This window comes from Amia ocellicauda, chromosome 9 (assembly GCF_036373705.1).
Source record: "Amia ocellicauda isolate fAmiCal2 chromosome 9, fAmiCal2.hap1, whole genome shotgun sequence".
Classification (NCBI taxonomy): domain Eukaryota; kingdom Metazoa; phylum Chordata; class Actinopteri; order Amiiformes; family Amiidae; genus Amia; species Amia ocellicauda.
In genome coordinates, this window is record NC_089858.1 from 20,916,634 (window position 1) to 20,941,049 (window position 24,416).

At 36.6% G+C, this 24,416-nt stretch overlaps 1 protein-coding gene across 1 annotated transcript in view; it reads right to left on the reverse strand.

Annotated features, from left to right (window-relative positions):
* Positions 1 to 300: 300 nt before the first annotated feature.
* The window catches only part of itfg1 (integrin alpha FG-GAP repeat containing 1), a 105,673-nt gene continuing 81,557 nt past the window's right edge, over positions 301 to 24,416 (reverse strand). The window contains exons 14-18 of the mRNA XM_066713711.1: positions 22,845 to 22,923; positions 9,283 to 9,407; positions 7,483 to 7,565; positions 5,520 to 5,637; positions 301 to 2,992 (exon numbers count right to left, since the gene is read on the reverse strand). Coding sequence (XP_066569808.1) covers positions 2,933 to 2,992; positions 5,520 to 5,637; positions 7,483 to 7,565; positions 9,283 to 9,407; positions 22,845 to 22,923 — 465 coding nt within the window. The 3' untranslated portion in view covers positions 301 to 2,932. The remainder of the gene's footprint in view (positions 2,993 to 5,519; positions 5,638 to 7,482; positions 7,566 to 9,282; positions 9,408 to 22,844; positions 22,924 to 24,416) is intronic.

A 24,416-nucleotide genomic window follows, 5' to 3' on the forward strand; every position in this document is an offset into this window, starting at 1 on the left:
AAACTTTTCTTAAATCAGCATCTCTGCATGTATGGCAGCCATTCTATTCCATTCATATTTTTATTTGGAATTTGGGAGAAATGTTGTCAGTATTTTATAGAATAAAACAAAAATGTTCATTTTACCCAAACACATACCTATAAATAGTAAAACCAGAGAAACTGATCATTTTGCAGTAGTCTAAATTTTTTCCAGAGCTGTATATAATATGTACCTCCAGTTTTCCACGAATCAGGGAAAAATGAGCAGCATAATACAATAGTGTGGAAGTCTGAGAGAAACCAGATCCATGCGACAACACCAGTTTTCAAACTTTTCATATTTTTAATAACCCATTCCTTCAACAATTACATTTAGTTCAAAAAAATTAAATTAAGAGTTTAAATCGACATATCTTTACATCTAAAAGCACATACAACTGGCAAATAAGACTGGTGCAAATTAAACAAAATAAAACCAAAACCAAAATAAAACCAAGCAAACGCATCTTATGCACTATCTACTGATTTTATATTGAGCCTGAAACTGTGACACGATGCCTATGAATTATGCAGTTTATAAGACATTTAGTACCCAGTAGTTCACAAATATATTGCAGTTGATTGTAAATAGTTTAAATATTACAAAAGTGCAGACAGACACTAAATAAAGTATGTATACATCTGAAGAGCATCACTCATTAAACCAGTATTACACCAAAGTTAAATAAAAAATGTAAATAAATAGACAATTACAGTCTTTTCAGTTAATTTAATGCATACACACACACACACACAGACACGTATATTATCTCTTTGAATCACTGAAATATAATGTTTATGACCCCCCGCTGACTTATTTACATGTGATGTCTGAGAAACAAGTGACAAAAATGATCCCCTCTTGGCACAGCGTGCTGGGGGGCATACTGGTCACCCTACACACCCTGGGATGTGCCCCTAAGTATGCACTGCACTCTTCACTGATCACTTAAACAATTTATTTAAAAAGTAAATCTATATTAAGCCATATTTAACATTTCAGGCTTCTGAGATTTGGCAACCAAGGAGAGCAACACAATAAAATAAAATATTAATACTGAATCCAGGGATACAACTGAACTTTGACTACAGTCTCTTTCGGTATTGCGGTGCTGCGTCCTCATAGTTGCTGTCGGTCTGAAGTAGCTTGCAGCTGGTGAAGAAACAGCCGTGATGCCACAGAACTGAATACTACCATGACATTCTATTTTTTAAAGACTCGGTAGGACTAGCAGTTGCTTGGCACTCCTTTCAGTATATGGAGACACTTTCCATTGCGTGAAAAGACTGCTGTTGAAAATCAACTTGGCAAACAAAGCTTAAGGAATCACTGGTAAAAGTCGAAAGTAGTTATCTTGAGGCTGAAGGGATCAACACCAAATGTACCATGGAAGAGTGCAATACAATCACATTCATCTCTCTCTGCCTGGCTGTCATGCAGAGTGTGAGACCAGTTAAACCATGTAAATAATGGAGTGCATAGAACACTAAACCACTCAAATAGATCAATGTTAAATGAAACACACGCGCATACAAACACTGGTGTCGTCATAATCTTATATACATTAATGACAGAAAGCACATATTAACCTTGCATTTCCATGACTGAATATAATCCATTTCAGATCAACTGTAGTTTGTTGCTCGAGTGCATTTTTCTTTAATACTACTCCTTTTAACACATTCAACAAATTGTACAAGTTCATTTTTCTGAACGAAAATATGGTACATATCAGAATTATAATTGACAGCAGTGTAAAAGCCAGTGCTGGACTACAATAGTACACAGGACAATTTCAACCTTCTTTTGTGAAACGGTATAAATGTTTAAGCAAAATCAGCCAAAATGAACACAGTGCTCCCTGCTTAATTGCAAATAGCAGGACCAGTTATCCATAGGAATTGTTATTTGCAATTCCTCCACACTCCTCTGCCTGTTTCTCACAGTGTCAATCAGTTTGGATAACAGAAACTAAGGACCAGTTTTATTGAAACTGAAGTCAGGCATTCATCATCCAAAGCTAGAGGGGAAAAATGTTGTGCTGGATATTCCTCTGCCTACCTGTAGGGAGGCTGTTCAAATGTCATATGTGGATTTCTGGAGGTGAGAAAAGTGCCTGACAGCGGAAGAAGACATATTATGACAGATAGATGTGCTTTGTTTTCATGGGTTGAAAGGATGTTGCTTTCACAATGCATATGTTGCTGTAAATCTATTTTTTCAAGTGTTTTAAAAGCTTTATTTGCATTATGTAATTGTTTTCAGTCTTGACCTCTTATTATAAAAGTATGCATCGTTTTAAAGCACTACTTCTCTTAAGAAAGAGTGCCCCGTTTTTGAAGCTTTGCATGTATTCATTTTTTTGATCTTCTCGCTTATTTGAAGTACCGACTTCAGTTAAAGTCCTATCATGGCTGAACTGCTTGCAATTAAGAGAGGTGTGCACTAGTCATACACATCCATAACAAATCTCGTTGTAGGATACGAATTGTCAATTGTCGATCTTTTCCTGTGACACGCTTCAGGGTTTGTTTCCACAATAAAATATGTCAGATGCTGGCCCCGCAGTTTAACAAGGCTTCCAATATAATATTTAAATAAAGAAGAGAACAACAGAAAATAACACACTAAGGACTTCTTGCTTCTTAACTGTTCTTTGGAAATGATGGACCATTTTTTGATTTATGCCATTCTTACTGTAAAAGAACCTTTCATTTTTTTAAGCAACAGGCAAACAAATCATACACTTTACATTAATAAATAGCAGAAATTGAATGTAATATGGAAAGTGCACACTTTTTAATCCCATACCCCCAACCACCACCACCACCACCACCACCACCGATGGTATTTTATATTTATTGGTCAAACTGCAGGAAGTGTTTTGGGTGGTCACTTTTTTCAGAAGTCTTCACATGGCATCAAAATGGAACCTGTGAGCTTCCTGTCTCTTCTCTCTGTCATCCGCTTTCTAAAAGAGAAAGACACACAAATACACACAACCATTAGTACAAAACATCAAGGGCAGACTTTACATAGAACCTAAACAGAGGAAGAAAATAAATAAAAACTGTACGGCATTCAATGGCAAAGGTATCTAAAGCACACAAGGCAGCAGACCGCTGAAGAGTTAAATGCAACAACCTCAAGCTCACTTTCTTTTCATCAGCGCTGTTCCACTGCCTGCCCCTTAACACAAGCGCTACCTATTTATCTTACCTACAGTGGCTGGAGCTCAGGATAATTGTAGTGATAAAGTGACTTAAATGCATTTAGTGTTTAAAAGCCTGTGACACACAGAAGTCTATGTTCCATGAGAAATTCTGAGTCTCTCGTTTTTTCCCCCAGTGGTTTCAGGTGACTAAATAGACGGCACCAGTTTGGCGTTTCATGCCGATGCTTGGGTCATGAAATCGGGACGGTGTGACCCGGTGGAGAAGGTTTCAGACACTGATGAACACTGGGTTCTGACCGATGCCAGGCTAGTTAAGATTGACACACGGGGGTAAATTCCATAACCTGTGCTAATTTACCCTTCTGGCTGCATGAATGAGGAGCAGGTGTTTGCATGTATGATTACTATCTAACACATGGAGGAAAACTGAAAACCTGGCTGCCCGGAGCCAGAGAGCTTTTCTTAAGTCTGGAGATTTGCCGGATGTGGCCTGAATTAGCATGTAATTATAATTCTATTGAGTTTGCCATTGTATCATCATATCATGAGATACTCATATTGCACTACTTTTGAATACCTTTTATGGGTTATTTATAGTATGCCAATTTATTTTTAGCCCATTTTCATATTTCTTCTGCAGGAATAGCATAATGAAAGCAGATCACCACCACGACAACAACAGTAAAAATGAAAGATTTAAATTATATTTTAACTGCACAGATAAATGGTGCTTTTCAAAACATGAGAGATGATTTTGTCTGTATATTGTGAATTCAAGATTTATAAGATCTTCTCAAGAATATATATATATATATATATATATATATATATATATATATATAGACACACACACATATTAGCTGCACACACCTGGTTCTAATTGTATGTAGAAACACAATGACTCAGGGATGTGTTGAGCTGGGTCTCCCAAATCTCTCCTGCCTCACTATTTTTAAACAAAGGCTGGACATTTACACTTTAAATATGGTGATCAGTTTATAAATAGTATAACCATATCTCTAGCTGTGTTTTAGTCTGCTAGTTGAAGTATGGAGCTATATTGAAATATTTAAACTGCATAAGTGTTTGTTTCTTTGTCTTTTAGACTAACAATGTTATTTCAGTACTTGCTGTCACTTGATGTCTGGCAACATAAGAATAATTAGATTTCTAAGGACAAAAGTTAGGCTTCTCGGTCATTAGATACACGTCTCTATGTCTGTGATTTTTTTTTTCCCCAAGGTACTATATATCTGCACCAACAATATTGTTATTTACAAGTTTATTAAAAAGAATATGATTTCTTTATAGCAGTTATATAATGTACAAGGATATAGAGATTGAGTATGTTCATTTTCAGATCAACAGTAAGTGGAATAGCAATAAGAGGGTAAAGAGCTCTTACAGAGAAATATGCCCCCTGGAACCAGATTTTTATTATAATATAGCATATACAAATAGATTAATCATATTTAAATCTCCCTTCTTGGTACGATGAAAAAAATATATATTTTAATGGTGTGGAGAAGCACTCATTTGCAAGTATTTCTTTCTTTTTTCTTTTTTTGCTTCTTTTCCTGGTGTGAAGGGTTAGAATTTCTTATTTCCTGCAGCTACTTCAATTGCTAAACATTATTGGGCAGAATGAGTTATATAAGATGGGGCCATAGCGATAGGAAAGCAGTGGTGCAAAAAGCAATGATAGCTAAACGAAGAAAAGAAACCTGGATAGAAACTTGCCAAATTAAACAGCATGAAAGATGAACAATGTTAATTTATTACCTGAACCCATCCATCAAGAGAATAGTTATTTAAATCAAATTATAATCAAGAGATGGCAAGGAATGATTATTTATAAAATATAATTATGATCTGGAATTTTTAGATATGGTGCCAAAATGTTAGCCTAATGCAGTGTCAACTGCAATAAACTTACTGGCCCAGATTATTTCTCTTAACAGGCAGCAATTATGCCTAACAGTATACATAATAGAGTAACAATTGTTAACTGTTCTGAAAAGACACCAATTATTTGTCTGCATAGGTTATTTCAGGTCTGGAAGTTTGATGACTGGTTAAAGCTACAGACACAGAACACCTAGAGAACAAACCTTAACAACAACAGATGCCATGTTGAGAAGAAAATAGAGCAATTAAAGCAAAATAAAGAAAGAAAAGAAAAAAGAAAACACGGTTGCATCTATAAAGCAAAACTGTATTTAGTGGATGGGACTTCTTTCAAAGGGAACACACATTTTCTGTGACTTCAAAGGACAACATGGATGTCACTGTTAAAGCATCATTAATACTTCACTAAACGTACCTTTTCCTGCCAATGCAATATGCCAATTATAGCCAGGATAAATACACACACTCCAATTAGTGCAATGGCGGTTAGTAACACAATGTTACTGGGGGTCAAGTAAAGTTTGGCACTCCAGCTGAAAAAAAGGAAAAAAAAAAAAACAATGAGAGCGGAAATAATTACCTCTTATAACTGACGTACAGATCTGACAAATTAGAGACATCTTTTTTATGTTAATCTTTATAACCTCTTTAACCAATACAACTACCTCCCCATTAATAGTCTCCATGTTATATTAATCCAGTGTAATTATTTTAAATAAATACAAATGTTTAAGCTTGGGACATGAATGTAATTGGAAGTCTAGAAGTCATTATTCCCAAAGGTTTACTATGCCAGTTATGGGAGAGCGTTACTTTGATTTAAACATTAACTGATACAAATAATAGCACATGATTTTCCATGGAAATTCTACTAATAATGTGCTATTAATTTAAAGAGCATGTACTACCTTCTGGATTATGGACCATTCCCTAATCCTTTGAAATATGAATACTGTGCCAAATATTTAAATACTATTGAAAAAATGATTTCAGAATCCTAAGATATGTCTGAGTTCAGATATTTCCTTCTGATATTTTTATTACTGTTGGAAACAGTTCCATGTCATTTCATTAAACAAGTCTCTGCAATATAAAATGAAAGAAAGTAAAACACATTTAAACACTACATTTGATCTCCCAGGTCTGAACAGTTCTGCTGGTTAAATATTTATAAAGCAGCATCTAAAAGGACTTCATTAAAGTAAACCTTTGCGACTCCGACGGTACTAAAAAGAGAAAAGATCTCTACTGATTTTTTACTTATTAAAGCTCAATACGCATTGCATTGTACAAAACATAATGGTAGGCACCCATCTCTGCGGGTAGAAGTCAAATGCTATGTGTCTGGATGTTTTGTTGGAAGTGCACCATAACCATCAGTACACAGAGTGATATTTTGGACAACAGCGCATTGCTAGAATTGCCCATGACTGTGACAAGAGTTCATACATTCACAGACTTGCTCAGAGGTCTGATCTTAACCCCACTGGACAGCTCTGGGATTGACTGGATTGACCACACTGGAACGGACTACCTTCTCTTATTGCACTAGGAACAGTTTCACGAGAGCAAATCTCACTTTCCCTCCAGCCATCTATCATAAAGAATTGCAGCTGTCATTAAGGCCAAGGGTGGGCCTACACCCCATTACATATACTATTTACTGCTGTTGCACACTTTGGTCCAGTTGTCTTTTGTATTCTGTATGTTGCCTCAATGCTTTGTGTGAAATAGTATATAGACTTATATACAGAGAGGAGAACTAGCAGAAATATAAAACCAAGTGCTATAGGGAATTGTAACACATGTGTTGGAATATATGTAATAAGGGACATTAATAGTTGCAACAGCAATGGTCTTTGGGGGTTTTCTTTTACACGAAGCTCAGAGGTTTTCAAATCATCCTTGTATAAATCTGTGTATAAGTGCACTAGTCTGTGCGTGGCGGCAGAGCGGGAGGGTGAGCAGTGCTTTCTTCCTCTCAGGCTAATCATTTAAGATAGCTGCTCTGTTTCTTAATGATTCCTACTAGTGTCAGGAAAGGTAGCAAATATCCTGCTTCACAAGATGGATCTCTAAGAAAGAGGACTTTAGGAGATAAAAATCTGTGAATTATGGAAAATTACACCATTTTAATATTCTGCAACAAACTGCCTGTAACAGCCATCAGAGTGACATGATTTATTGTTGTTTAAGCTGTGGCCCGAAAGCAAACATCGCTCCCAGAGGTGGTTAGGCTGTATAAGACAACTCATAAATTCAGTGAATGCAGCCAGCATATATTAGCTCTAAAAGCTATAACTGGCTTCCCTCTGATTTAATTAAAAACTTTAAAGACTTATTCTATGTGAAAAAAGAAAGAAAGTCGTGTTTATTACCTGCGAGGGTTGTCATGAGGGTATGGAATGACAATCAGCTGAGAGTTGGGAATAATTGCCGTCCACTCTTGCTTGCGTATATCCTATGAAGAGAAAGCTATCATTAAAACTTCACCGAGTATGGTCAGAAAAGGACAATGTAAAAAACAGTTTTTCTAAATGACTTCAGGGCACCTGTGCTGAAAACTCAGAGCTTTCTATATTATCTAGTAACTATAACATGAAAATAAATGCATCAAATGTTTTTTTGCCCCCATTATTTATTGTAATTCTGCTTAATTTTTGCCACTGCAAGATGTTTAAGCCCGGCAATTAGTAACAAAATAGAAGCACACTGAGATTAAAAATTGGATTTTAACATTGCCCTCGGGGGAAACGGCAGGGTTTCATTTCAAACAAGGCATTCATCATTTAGCAAAATGAAATGGGGAAAACAGTTTTCAGTTTTGAAAATTCCATCCTTCAGTCTCAGTTTTTTCCAAGAGATCGGAAGAGTTTGGCAAAATGCTTGGAATCGTGTCTGTAACAATGAAGAAAAATGGAGACCAAGAAAGATATTGAAAAAGTTAATCAGGATATCAACCAAAAAAAACAAATCCCCAGCCAAGGTCACAACTGTGGGCTTGTGTGTTCAACAGATTTGAACTGAAATGTTCAACTCCATTAGCACCATGAAGCAAACAGTATTATAGATCATACAAGGAGGAAGCACCTATGCAATCCCATAAATACCACATATCCATTGTAATCGCCTTTTTGCCCCTCTTCAGAAATCCATGTTGGCTAGGAACATTTTTAATATGTTTTAACTGGAAACCAATTAGTCAAAAAGTAAAATGGTGAGAATGGTCTTTCCTTAGTGTTAGCCTTCTGATGTTCATAAGTACTGTTATTTCTTTTTTTCGTCTCTGTGTAAAGTAAATGTGGTATAATAATTCAACTTGTCATTGATTGGATTTCTATTGCAAGCATTAAAGGATTGCATGGTTAAAGTGCTCATATATAGTTTATACAACCTTTAATTGGCTAGTCTGTTAATAATGAGCTCATCTTCACCAAAAAGGTTGGTTAGCTGTGATTAAGGACTAAATATTAATTGGTTGTATGTAAAAATCAAGGATAGCTTTCCAATATAGTTGTGGATCCCATTTTAAACAATCTAACACATCAAGGATAGGTGCAGCACACTTTAAATATTATTAATCTTATGAATGTGGCACAACTGAAAGCAAGCAATTAATGAATCTTTTAAAAAAAGGACTAAGACATACATAAATAAGAGTTAACACTGGAAATCATTACAGGTGATAAGTATGACAAGTGAAATGGAAACTGATGTAAATGCATCAAACAACACGTGTTGTTAATATTCTGGTTGTTTTGTTTCAAGATGAGAAACATGAATAAAATGTGCTATACTACGAATGCCTTCCCTTATTCAGATTTAACATACCATTGTAATTTAAATGTCCCTAGAACTTAGTGCGAACAGGAAGAAAAAAATCTGCAATTCTAATCTGTTTTAATAAAGCCTTTTTTTTTTCTCAACTGACAGAAAAAGAAGGTTCATAAATTCAAATCAGTCACTGGAGGGAGGTTTCAAGAAATTATGATAATATTTCAAAATTTCTGTAATAATTGGGGATTGAAAGGTATTTCTGTTTGAAAGCTGGTACATGTGGGAATATAGAAAAACTGTCAGCAGGCATTCCGCCTGCTATAAAATACTAGTATTCACTTACTATGAGCAGAATGTGAAAATCTCTTTACAAGGCCACAACTGAAGCAAGCTGCTATTACCTTCTCTCCTGAAGGACGAGGGATGCCAACATAAAGATGATCCAAGAAGTTGGCACTGCGGCCCAATCCCAGCACTGTGTAGGGCAGCTGTAAAGCGTGATGGGCTGACTGACTGAGCTGTCCAGCTGGAAGGCAAATAAAAAAAACATAATTCAAACAATTCAATGCATAGAAGTTAAAACCATTTAAGATTTGCTATATTCATTTTAAATATTTGTTACTCTACCTTTAGTGTTTTTTCAAACAATGTTGGACAAAGCAAACAAAAAAGAATTTTATTTATGTTTAAAGCTAACCTCCTACTCCAAAAAAGAACACAGCATACAAAAATTAACCAAAAAAATAAAAATAAAAATGTATCCGTTGCTCAGGCACAGTAGGTAAGCAGGTTTATTTTTTTGTACTGCTATGAACTTTTTCTGTCAAAGATGTAGGAGAAAGAAATAGCTTCAATTATTTAATGACCATGTGACAGCAAGCTTGTCTGAGACATTTCTTTAAATACGTCTGGATGCCTAGTCAATTACATATTTATTGCTTCCTACCAAGACAGCATTCATTTTGAGGCCTTCTTAGATGTATCAAAAAATGTTTGTTGTTTCCATGGAATTGAAATATTTATAATAGCTGTATATTAATTACATGGTGAAAATAAAAATGGCTCTCAGATCAAGCAGAGAGCTGGTGAAACATTGATCACTGTACAATCTTAACTGTGATCCAGCTTTAATAGACAGTTGTGTGAAAGAGTTTATAGAAGAATCCCGGTTACTAAATCAAAGAGAGATCCAGGTTTTACTAGAGATTATAAGAAACACCTATCTTGGGGATAAATACTTTTCCAGCTACTTATGGTAAAAGTCACTCTAATCAGATCAATGATAAAAATCGTTAGGCCTCCTTTTTTTGTAAGAAAGGATTCAGTTTAAGGTACTTTCTATTCAGCAAACCAATCAATGGCAGGCAAGTGCAGTGTATAGTTTACTGTATTTAAAACTTAAGAGTATTTATTATTGACTATTGGTTTTTAAAACATGAGGACAACTGACTTTATTGAGTGCCATTTCCTGAAGTGTGGTGTAAAGCTTTCAGTCCCCATCTCCGTAGTACTGCTGTTAAATATTACAAAGTATTATGTAAATGAAGGAAACCATGCCTCCAAATTACATTTTTATGAGACAACAGAACAGCATTAGCCCAACAGGAGACGAAATTAACCAAAACCTGATCACAAATGTACAGTTAAGTCCATAAATATTTGGACAGTGACAATTGTCATCATTTTGTATTTGTACGCCACCACAAGGTGTAGACTTTCATATTTCATGAAGGGTAGTTACATCCAAATTGGGAGAATGTGTGGGAATTACACCCATTTTTATAGGTAGTTCCCCCCAATTTTAGGGGATCAAAATTATTTGGACAAACTAACAATCATGAATTAAATTGTGAGTTTCAATACTTGGTTGCAAATCCTTTGCAGTCAATGACTGCCTTAAGTCTGGAACCCATAGACATCACCAGATGCTGGGTTTCTTCCCTGGTGATGCTCTGCCAGGCCTGTACTGCAGCTGTCTTTAGTTCCTGCTTGTTCTTGGGGCGTTTTGCCTTCAGTTTTGCCTTCAGCAAGTGAAATGCTGCTCAATTGGATTCAGGTCAGGTGATTGACTTGGCCATTGCAGAACATTCCACATCATCACCTTAAAAAAGTCTTGGGTTGCTTTCACAATATGCTTCGGGTCACTGTCCATCTGCACTGTGAAGCACCGTCCAATGAGTTTTGAAGCATTTGGCTGAATCTGAGCAGATAATATAGCCCTAAACACTTGTCAGCCGTCACATCATCAGTAAATACAAGGGAACCAGTTCCCTTGGCAGCCATACATGCCCATGTGATAACATGCTTCACAGATGAGGTGGTATGCTTCGGATCATGAGCAGTTCCTTCCCTCTTCTCTTGCTCTTCTCTTCCTATCATTCTGGTACAAGTTGATCTTTGTCTCATCTGTCCATAGGATGTTGTTCCAGAACTGTACAGGGTTCTTGTTTTTTGGCAAACTCTAATCTGGTCTTCATGTTTCCTGTTTACATCTTGTGGTAAACCCTCTGTATTTACTCTGGTGAAATTTTCTCTTGATTGTTGACTTCGACAGAGATACGCCTACCTATTTAATTCAAGATTATGTTAGTGTGTCCAAATAATTTGGAGCCCCTAAAATTGGGGGAAACGCATATAAAAATGGGTGTAATTCCTACACTGTTCACCAAATTTGGATGTTTCCTTTCAAATCCATTGTGGTGGTGTACAGAGCCAAAATGATGACAATTGTGTCTCTGTCCAAACATTTATGGACCTAACGGTTTATTTATGCGTTTCCTAAACTATTCAGAGATGAGACTTATTTCCATAAACCTCTACTAATTTCTAATCGGAATATTATCTTTTTTTTTTTTTTTTAATTCCAGTTTGTCACCATTAATATAAGAAAAGACAAACCTTCTAGTAAATGCACAACAACGGTTGGTACATGTAATTGAAAAATGCTCTCCAAAAACAATGGCTCATCAAGGTTCATTCAATGCAGGCTTGTAGGCTGATTCTTTTAAAGCCACCTCCATATCTCAAGACGTGGGTGGCAGGCAGTTTATAATGAATACAATTGTTCCCTATCTTTAGCTCTGTGTTGTGCAGTTTGTGTTAGAGCCCAAGTTTTCTGGTACCAATGACATAAAGCAAACCATTTATAACAATGTCTGAAAATCAAGACTGAGGAACTCTGGGGAGTTGCACCTGTGTGTGTGTGTGTGTGTGTGTGTTTGTAGGTGTGTTCATGCGTGCATCTGTCTACATTTGTAACTGTGCAGGAATGGATTTTTATGTGTGTGACTAATTCCCTGCTGCCACACAGTCAGACAGGCTAATTGGCTAAAAAGAAAACATTAAAGAAATCTAAGCCTGGTGCCACTGATAATTGATTTATAATGTATTAGTAGAGGGCGGATCTTTTCACTTACTAAATCCTCCTAACAGATGCATCATTATTCCCGTGTGAGTGCTCAATTCTGCCGTTTCTAATAATATACATCTTGCACAGGCTACAAACTATTACCCAAGAAAAATAAATAATACAACATTGAAAAAACAAACAAACAAACAAACAAACAACAACAGAATTTAAAAGGTCAGCCAATTGCACTTACAACTACAAGACTTAAGAGTTAGCCTAATGTCAATTATAAAAACGAAAAACAATTAGCCTTAAGTAAGCTGCATTCAAATAAAGATATAGCTTTAATTAAATTAATTTAGAAATGTTTATTTGGCTGAATTTGAAGTGCTTGCTAATAACTTCCATCTGGAATTAAAATTTCGCAGATGTACCAGTATTTTACTAGAAAACATGCATTATAATACTACAATATTCAGTTTTGCTGGGTTACATATTTCTGCCATAAAAACCTTAAACCACATCGCGAAAACTCTTACAGATAATCTCTGTAACACCATGCACACATGGAAATCTAATTTTTAAAATGTGTTCAGCTAGCGTTTGATGTTTAAAATCCTTTTAAAGAGTTTAGAAGCATTTTTATGTATCTTAAAACGGCGTGTGGTGTGTACAAATAAAGCCGTTATAAATGTAATCCCAGCTATAATATATTTTCAGTTATTTTATATTTTCTCTGTTTTTCTTAAAGATGTAACATCTGCAGTAAGTAGGATGCGATGATAAAATCCCTTGGCTACAGTTTCAATGAGGAATGTGTCTGGACATACCTTACTTGCGGGTACATAATTTATTAAAAGAAACATCAAGTCAATGAAAACAAATGGTGTAGTAATTCTCCACAGACTTGTGAGTTTAAAAGCATTTCCACAAACAGTGCAGGTTAGCTACTTAAATAGATTTAAGTGAACTCTAAATGTAACCATACAAATAACAAATGCTTGTAGGCAGTGAAAGATGGTGAAAAAGGGCAATACATATATTTTGTTTCAGCATCATGGGTGTTTGATATCTATCATCATCATCATCAATCCCCTGCTGGATGAGGGCCTCCTCAAGATGTTTCCATTTGCTTCGATCTATAGCTTCTCTTTTCCATGTCATGCCTTCAAAGTTTATTATTTCATCTTCCCATCTTTTTTCATCTCTTGTGATCCATTCGATAGTTCCCTTGCAGTGTGTGCAGCCCATTGCCATTTTAACATTTTCAATCAGGTCACGTTTTTGTTTTTTACCTGATCAATTATTTTCTTTTTCTATCTCTTATTGTTATTCCAAACATTCATCTTTCCATGTTTCTTTTGGTTTCTGCTGTTTTAATCACATTTTTGTGTTTAGTGACCAGGTTCCAGACCAAGGAATGAGCACTGGTAGTATGTCTTGATCAAATACTTTTCTCTTCAGGCAAATGGGTAGATTTCCATTTCTTCCAAATGCACTCCATCCCCTTTTCACTCCTTTGATTTCTTCTGTAATATTTCCACCTGCTCTGAGTTTTTGTCCATGGTAGACTATATATATGCCAACCCCAAGGCTAGATGTCAGACCGAGAATCATAAGAAGAGGACCAAGAAGTTCACCTGCAGTGAGATCGTTATTTCAAGATGAAGAAAACCAGGGGTAAACCCAGAGGTATTGCTTGTCATTATCATCAGCCATCGTGGATCCACTGCTGGGTGGAGGGCTCCCGAAGATGTTACGGCCACCCAGGTTTGTGGGGAAAGATGTGCGAAGTTACTCCTTTTACTCCTTTTTATTCAGACATGTTCTTTTTTGTGATAAAAGCTCATCCAGGTGCTAAATTATACGTTTCCTACTGTGCACCGGCCCTTCACATAAAGCACTGAGGCCCCCTCCCCTGCATCAGCTGTTCAGTAACACTCTACTTTAATCATATCTGTACTTGAACCATTAAAAGTCCTTTCAAACAGGCAAAACAAGTTGTTTTGGCCAACTAAATGTCACAGCATGTTCCACTTTTCCCAGTATGGGCACGCCCAAACAAACAATTCATCACTAAAAGCAAAAAACAGACATCCTGCCCATTACACAACTTAAGGTTATTTCTCTTAGTTTTCTATACAGCAAAGTACCCTGTCTCTAAGTGACTGCCTCAAGTCTTTACGAATGGTTGGTGGCTGCTAAAATCATTTTTTTCGATAACTAGAAAATGTCAACTGCTTGAGACCCAGCTTGCTAATGCACTGAATAAATCTGGTCTGTACACTGCAAATGTGCCATAAATAATTTACTAAGAGGAGCAGAACATTTAATTTCCCCCCAAAAACCCTCATTCAGTGTTGCTCTGTTTTAATGAAACTTCTAATTACAGTCACTGTATAGCTCCTCTCTGATACGGTATTCACTGAGCCACACAGGTCATTATCACATATTCACAATGTGAACGGCTTTCTGGCAGGCTGTGCTAGTGATGGCAGGTATCTTCCCAAGACTGAGGTGCTGTACTGGGGACAGTGAAACGGCAGAGAGCAAAAGGTGTATCTGCTGATGCCACTGTTTTAGGGCTCTCTTGCAGCATGTTATTCGACATAAATACACATTTCAAGCCACTAGTACTCAGTATCCTAAATGTTCCTAAAGGTCTTTTGGAAAGAAAAAAAAAATCAAGTTTGTGTATGAATGTAGAGTAAAAGCATTCCAGCAGCAGAATTAAAAAGCAAACATGAATACAAGGCGGTTCTGTTTCTAAAATAAGTGACAAAAATTTATAATTTAGAACAAGTGGTTTCCCAGCTAAGATTTGGGGTCTTAAGGATAAGGGTGATACAGATGAAGTTGTACATTGATGGAGGATTGTAATACAAGGGCTTTGAAGCTTGTTTATAGCTCATATAAAATGGTAGAAGATTTAGACATTGATTTGTTGCAAAGAACAGATCTGTGGTTGGTTCAGATAAGTGCCACATCCACAGAGTACTGTCTACTGCTTGTCTGCTTATTCTGATATCCCTCAAGAGAAGCAAAAAAACAGCAATGTACATAAGGATTCTAATTTGCAAAAATCAGTCATTTGAGTTGAGTTCTCTGATTAATAAATAAAGAAGCAGATATAATTTAATGTTTTCTGAAAGCAATGTAATTGATTAAAATTGAATTAATGGCTAGAGAGCGTATGAGACACTTTTATTTTTAAAGCAGTTCTTGCATTTTCAAAGGGAAAATAAAAATCTATACTATACATGTAGAGATAATGAATATAGTACAATGCCTCCTGTGTAACAGGAAGCATTAATCAAATAAAGTGGGTGAATTTAGTGACAAAATTGATATTGGGTTGAATCTGGTGAGTTTAAAATAAAATAAGACATCAACAACACAGAGAATGCAAAATTTGGGGAAGGAAGAGAAAGATGCAAAATAGGGGTATAAAACCCACCCAGATAATAAAATTAGATTGATCACGAGGAGTACATTGTATATTAAAGAAAGAGTACAAATTTACATAGCATTTCTCGCTGTGGAAAAATACAGGTTTACATAAAAAATAGGGTGAAACATTGAAGGAATAAACTACGTCCAATAACAAACTCACATAGGAGAAGCATCACAGATAATAGGCAATTAAATGGAAAGCAGAAAAAACTAAGCACTAAGATTAAGAGGTCTTGATGTAGCTTATGACAACAGGAGGTACACATAGGAACCTTTATCACTGAAGACAAGATTGTGGTTTTGTGTAGTGGCTCTCACACTAGTAAGAGGGTGTGTGCTTCTAAAAGATAACAAAAGACCAGATATTGTGGTAACTCCAGCCAGTAATAGGAAGGTTTGCTATTTTGGGATTTCAGAACTGTGTTTTGAAATTGACCAAGAACACTGTTATAGCTATGATGAATAACATGGAATTTATTTTCTAAACAGCCTGTAAAATGTAATCTTTTGACATAATCCATTTATTGTATTATCACACCCTTCTATTCACTTAATCACAATGGTATTATGAATTTGCCACACAATTGTTGGCATGGAAAAAAAAAAAAAAAAAAAAATATATATATATATGTATATGTACATTTCTCCATGCATATTTTACATAACCAGGCAGAACACAGGTTAATAAAAGATAATGGCGGGTAAAACGAGGGTGTTCATACGCTGAATAAAAATTATTTTGTTGCTGCCTCAAACGTGTTTCTAGGATTTATCAGTGAAAGTGCTACAGTACAGTGTGTAGGTGTATGATCTGTGAGAGGGTGTCTTGTGCATCCTATGAGTGTATGAGATAAAGACCCTGTGTGAGCCTGTGTGTGTGTGTGTTCGTGTATCTGTGTGTTTGTGTAGGAGTTCTCCAAGCTCTGGCTAATCCAGCATTGTGCCACTTTCCCTGTAGCCCCGCATCCCTCGCCTCCACGAATTTCTATTCAGACAAGCAGAATTTAATGGTCTGACTGCAGCAACCAAAATCACTCAGCGTACAAAACCCTGATCAATAATAATCCTTCTCCGCTCTACAGCTGGTTAGCTCGGCTGAATCAGAGAGATTTTAACACTTTCAATTTCGTGCATCCTGGCTATTGCAAATACGGACGGCGGTGTGTGCGTGCACGTGTGCGTTTGTGTGCAGGCAGTGTATTGGAATTGGAAATGATTAACGGTTGGCTTATTAATTTCTTACTAATTCCCCTAATTAAAAGTATTTGCTAAGTGGAGCTTCAGAAGCTGGTTATTGATTGCACTCCCCTACTCTCTCTCGCCCTTCAGAGTGCTAGGCTTGCAGAACATCAGGCTGTGGGTGAGAGAGACTATGGATACTGCAGACCTACAGCAGAGAGGTCCCATTCATCAGCCTGGCAGCCACAGTCTCTGAAGGACAAGGGTGTTTTTATACAGCCCCGGTTCGAATCCTTTTATTTTTCCATTTATCCGATGAAAGCCTTTTGTATGCAGGAAGCAGACTATTCCAACTCATAATACTATGTATCTGTGTATCATGCCAAACAGCATGAACCTCTACAACCCGATTAATAAAAATGGGATGACATTTCTGGAACATATGCAGGTTTAATTTTTTTTTCCCCCTCTTTCCAAAGAAGTGTTCTAGCAATCCTGGCTTCCACTGGGACTGGATGTAGTAATGATCCAAAATAAGGTTGATGAGACTAGAGGTTTTCATTTTCATTTCGGGACTGATAGAATAAAGAAATATGTGAGAAAGAAACTCTCACAGGTTGACAAAGGACACAAAATAAGTCTAGCCACATGCATTGAGGAGAACATTAAAGCTAAGGATGTGGATTCACATGAAATCCTTCAGGAAATGGCTTCATGGGGTTTCAGATCAATTATGAGCTAACAACCTGGAATGCAGGATGTACTTTCACTTAGTACATTGCTGGTGTTCTTAATTAAAACAATATCAGAAATAACCCATAAGTTTACATACAGTCAGGAAATTAAAACAGCCATCACTGTTGTAAACAAAATTCAAAACAAATGCAAATGATTAGTTATTAAAGACTAACAAAGAGACTTCTATTTACAGTGTCTTGAATACAGACTTTAGCGGACCTATGATGAACTGATGTGTATTCACACAAATCTAGTTAATCATTGACATGTTAAACAGTATTATAATTACTATTTAAACAGGGCTTATGGGTCAAAGTATAAGCCTTTAAAATAAAACACTGGCTTCTACATGGCAGTGGCAATAACACCACACTACATCTTGAGATGTCCGAAACTATTTCACCCCTCACTTGAACCATTGATTATTAAAGAATGACCACAGTTCCAGAGACACAGATTACTTGTTGACCTCATTTTCCAGACTGTTTTAGAGCTGCTAGAGTGGAGCTACAGCACAATAAACCCCAAATGCAGCAAGACATTGCTACCTCTGGAAAACATTACAGCACATAATCTTCTTTGCAACTTACAAATACTTGGAAATGAAGATGACCTTCATATTACCACATAGAAATAATAAACACAGGAAACAGTATTGATACACACAAACATTACATTACGGATTTTATGGAAGAATAAAAAAATCTCAAACAAATTGTGCTAGTGTACTGTGCAGAGAAGTCAGTAAGTCAGCAATTTCCCAAAAGTATTGTTATATCATAATATCACAATAAATATTTTTCCTGTTAAGCAGTGATTATAACTATACTGAAACTTTACACTGTAAATCCAAATACTGTACATCTAAGGTGTCTCTGCTATGTTTTGCTGTGACTAATCCACATAGACACAGAGACACACATCCAGGCAGACAGCCAAATTTATATATAAGAAAATCTAAATGTCAAAATATATTATAACAAAAAAGGCTGTTGTTTGATACAAAACCCAGAAACAGCTGTAGGAAAATTAGAAATATTGCCGTCTTGGCTCAGACCTGAATGCCAGAGGTCCTTCAAAATGCCTCCAGGAGCCAAACTTGATAGTGAGGAATACCAACTAAACAAACACACAAACAAACATTCAAACAAAATAATCACAAACAATCAGCCTTCCCCAGACAGCAGGACTCTCACTTCAAAACTGTGCTAATGTGACTGTTCCATTATTCCTCTGTGCACAGATTTTGTGTTTGGGAACTGGACATGATGTGTATTAAGGGTGGGAGACAGACAGTCATGCATTCAGTCACCCTCAGGGACCTCTGAGCCGAAGGCTACAAGTGGAAGGAACATGACAAGACTACCAACTGAAAGTGACTGGATTATAATAGAAACAGAACAGGAATTCAGCGATGGTGTCAAGTCCATAGACTCCCTCAATTAACTATCTTTTTCACAGAAACCATTTGATGGAAAATCAGATTCCGGCTACATTTCTAACCTTACCACTCTGAACATAATTGTAAACCACACATATCATATCTGTTTGTTTGCTGCTTAGAAGAGAATTCGATTATTTTTTTACACTTATCTTCTGAGTAATGCATTACAAATTAAGTTAGTCGAATCCCAAGTTCAAAAGGCTAAGAAACATTTCAACTTATTGCTAGGGCTCATCTAGTCTCTGTATAACATCTGGGTGACAGTTTACTATAATGTGCACCAATATTTAATGAATTGATGTATAAATACCACAGGAATAAGACCTGAATACCTCATGCACTTAATCTCAGTTCTGATGTTGATCACATGTATAACAATGTTAGAGCCAGGGTTATCTATAGGGTTAAAGACTAGGTTGTCATTAGGGCTTATACATGTGATCAACATCAGAACTCAGTGTAATTGCATGAGGCCTTAATGTTATTCCTGTGGGATTCATACATTAATTAATTAAGAATTGGTGCCTATTATTGTAAGATGTTACTGATATAAGAAACCTTTAATAGATTTTTCTGACTTGCAGTTATTTTGATGAAGGTGGATATATAATGAAAATGTATCTTGACATACCCTTACATATCAGAATCATATCTGTTTTCTTGATAAATCCACAAATGTTACCAGATCTGCAAAGAGGATTACCCTTACAGTAATCATTGTCCATGTTCAAAATGACTGTAGTGCAGACGTACAAGAAATAATCTGTCCACCATCTCAAAAGTGACAGCCGCCATACTTACTGATCAAGGAAGTACATTTCAGTTTGTTTAAAAAAGGACCCAATAAGAATCTGTACAGGACTTGATAATAACATTGATTATGAGCAATTTTCTCTCAACACTGCTATTTCAAGAGGACTTTTGGACCAACACAATCCTGATGTTGTATACATTGCACATTTCTGTATGATTGTTGAATGACTACCCTTTAAGGGTGTGCCAATCAGCTACAAACAGACTGCAGTTTCAGAAAATTGGAACAACAGTCAATACAATGAGGGGACACCAAACATTAACATAAGACTATTTCACCTATCTGTATAGTTCAGTTCCTTCATGAAAACACGACTAGCAACACTCTTATGAAACACAGAATTCAGATTTTTCTTACTCTGACAGATAGATAAGTAAGGGACTCTCAGGACTAGCCTAGTTATGGTGTGCAGCTTAAAATTCATAGTTTCATAGTGAGTTGTATTGACAGAGAACGTCTGTTTTTTCCTGCCTTTAAATAACAGGTGTAGAGGGCTTGTGGATCAGGACCCAGGGGGTGGTGGTCACACTTTTGAATGCTATCAACGTAACACTGGCATGGTGTAATTGGTACAGACTGTCAGTATACAGACGCAAACCTCTTATGAATACTAATATTCTTCTGAGATTTCAACTTAAGCAATGAGAGGAATGGGCTTGTCTAAGAATAGATTTGCATTGCAGAATCCCCCTGGGTCTGTATTTGTTTTGTAGGTTGTATTTTTTATTTTTTGCGATGTTGCCGAATTCGGTTCTGCCTAGGAGAACACTGCCAAAATCACAGCATATGATGTCTTACCAGAACATTTAGGAGAGGTTAAGCTGTTAGCATTAGAAAGTTCCTGACTTCAACCAAAAGGAACACAACTTTCGCTCACTCAAAAAAATTGACAATGTCTGAAATCCAATTTTATAATATCCCTTTATCAAAAGGATGAACTGCCGCTTTTATGAAAAAAATAAAGTAGGCCAGTCATTGGCACGACCAAGGTTTTAGAGAATATGACTGCATGGAATTTAATGCAGGAAGAGCCTGTCATGTATGTATAGTTTTTGAGAATAAGATCCTATATATTCATTAGAAAAAGAGCAGCATACAAGCATTCCTGACAGGCTTTGAAATCATAATAATCACAATGCTTACTTCTTATTGCTATTATAAGGCTGCTCAATTTCAGTGCCTTTTCTCCTTTGTGTTGCTAACAGCTGGGAGATAACTGCATCAGCCTCACAAGACACTCCATGTCACATTGTGGGGGGAAAGGAGTGAACTGAAGAAATGCTCTTGAGCCGAATAGCTAGCAATGCAGAGAGCCCTTCAGTGCATTCCAAGTGTATTAAACCTTCACAGCCACAATGTCCCTTGGAGGGAATTTGCAGAATAATGCTGCCAATCTCCTGCCCAGCAAAGCAGAAACATCTTCACTTACAGCCAGTTTTAGCTGCATGCCATTCAAGACTTCATCTAGGTCTTGGAACAATGGTTATGCATCAGTCTAAGCTGCAGCATTTATCGCTTGCAACACACATACAGTTAAGCTCTAGCTTCCCGCATTTCACAACAGCAAGGTATTCTAAAAACAAAATGTCGATGGAGGTAGACAGCAAAAGAAACATGCTGCAAAGAGAGTTAATGAATATTGATAATTTTGGGATAAAGAAATGGTCCCTTTATTGCAAATTAAAAAAAAAAAGAGGCAGAGAGCTTATCTGCAATTGTAAAGATAACTACACAAGTGATCAAATCTAATCAAAATACCGATGGGAGATGTTTCCAAACTTAAAATCCGAGATATTAACATTTCAGATCTGAGAAACCCATGGGATGATGTTTTTAGATTTGTACATTGGTTTTGTTGGTCTTACAGCAATAATTAAAAAGAACACTGCAAATATATTCAAACAATAACTTGAGAGAGCCGTGAGAATGCCTAACACGGGAAACTGCAGTTATGTTCATGAAAATCATATTTTTTAACATGTACATCAAAAATACACATTAAAATTATAGTATCTTTATGGCAGCCCACATATCTTGAAATCTATTATGCAACGTCATCCAGGAATAATTTTGCCCTTTAATCCAGTTAATAGTTTATTTAAAAATGAGCCTGTCATCTTTAACAGCCTCAAGAGTGACTTGAGTTGAATATATCATGTACGATGATTTGTCACGAGCATTAATCTGCAGCTGCAAACTTTTTTCTGCATGGCTCAGGAAAGACTATTCAGTGTGGTTTGACTCCATGTGACAAAAGGGCATAGAGAGGTGCCTTGATCAGGGTTAAAAGACATGACACCAGGACATCAACGATGCGCTGATTGCTTCCATGTCTGTACATATGCACACGCATGTGCGAATGTGTGACTTCCAATTGCCACCAGAACACATCTTAACCAAAACCCACATACTTGTGAGTCACTAGAGCAAGGGAAATTTGAATAACATAAAAGAAAGGCAGAAATAAAGCACATCCATATGACATTTATCTTTCATGTTGAATTTAAGCTCAATCATGCATAACATTTACCCTTAGATTACTAGGTGGAAAAAGTGCCAGTGAGGAGCCTTGTATGGAGGAAATTTGTATTTTGTTGTCATCGATAGCTTCAGTTGTGGCGCAGGCTAATATGGAGATGGGAATTGAATAAGCGGGACCTCCCTGCCTTTTGCTTATCAAAGGAAACTCTCTATCCACACTGTTGGCTTGAGATGATAACCTTGGAGTGGGTGGTGGTGCTATTATCAGGAAAATAGGACACAAGGAGGCGTCAATTAGTCCCCGCAGTTTGAGCTGCTGATAGGGGGCTTTCACTTGAATCAGCCAGATGAATCACCAGCAAAAACCTCACCACACATCCCTTCTGCCTTCACGGTTTTTATTCTGCGCCGCTTTAGTAGGAGTGTCTTGTTCCCCTGGACTCAAGAGATCCTAAAAGGCACTGGAAGGTTCAGAACGGCAGCCGGATGTGTTTGCTTTGCTTACCTGATGCATTCTTGAGGTATCCGTTGGCATCGACGGATGTGTACATGACATAAGGTCCAGGCTGATTGACGCCAAAGGGCTGCAAAACAAGCACAGACAGGAGGAGAAATAATTAGACATGTGGAAAGGGACAGTTCCCTAGAGCAGATAATTTATTCAGCAGTACAGGGACCAGCCAAACCTTGTCATTGGATGTGTCAACTGTGATTGACCTGACAAAATGTAACCACTGCATACGCAGATATTTTTAAAGTTAAACATATATTTTTCAGCGTGAACATTAAAGAAAAAAATACATATTTGTGACAAGCACCTTCATGTCGGGTAAAGGGTGTATGTGGCAAGCAACCATTATTTTAAAGGAACTTTCCAAGTGTATTTTAAACCATTTTAGTTATTTACCATTACATTAGCATTTAAAAATAAAATGGCCAACATTTGCAGGCTCAGTGAGGCACTTAAACAGGGTTTTGTGAATGAACTTGCTGAAAGCTGATAACATTCACATCCCACATTAGGTGCCAAATTGTCTTTTAGCTCTGGAGATTAGCAAGGTCTTCACCACGTATCATTTGTTTCTGAAATAGGTGGTGTTACTACAGAACTGGACAGCTCTGACTACATTTGCACAGCAGTATAGTGAAGCCACTAGTCACCTTCACTTCAGTTCTTCACTTACTCAGCCTACTCAGTATTTACATTAATATGAATCCTGTTTTGTTGTCTGTAGCTAAAGTCAATTGCCATGCTTTTCAAAACCCTATGTCAGGGTGCACAATTCTGTACACATATCACCAAAGGCCCAGAGCATTACAGAGACAGGAAGACTTGAACACAAAACTAGAATACATAAACTAATCCTGGATATCCTCAATGCTTTGATATTGAAAAAGTAGATCAACCTATACATATGCAATATGGCAAGATAATACATGCACTAGTAAGCAGAAGTAGGGATTAAAATGGCATTTTGAAATATAGCACCAATCTCTTCACTACCTCTTATATTAAAACCTGGAAATGTCTTCCCTACTAGTTTTAATGTTAGGGAGAATATTTAATATAATTTTTCTTTATCCAAATGTTTACACAGATTGTTTAATATTCACATCTTTACTTTGAACTGAACATCTCCACAAGGACTGCATTCAAACCTACAGGCAAAAGGACCCAAAACTAACTACCTTCACCACTGTCAACAGTTCGGCTTCTCATTTTTCTATGCCAACTGTGTGGATAAATGCTGTTTTGCCAGCAGGAAGGTTTCCATACTTAAAAGTAACAGCAGGAACCCCTGATAAACCAAGTAGATACATCTGAAAAACTATCAGAATCACACACACAGCGAGAGAAAAAGGGATCTGAAATTGATTTGCAAGTTCATACAGCAAGACTAACTAAACAATCTATATATATATATATATATATATATATATATATATATATTTAGTATCCTGGCATTGATGATATGAAGAAAGGTTCAAGCCAAGCCCATACAATTCAGAGATGTTTTCTGAGTTACTGGCTGTGTTTTAGAGCTGTTTAAGGATTGCAATAATACCTCTGACAGAC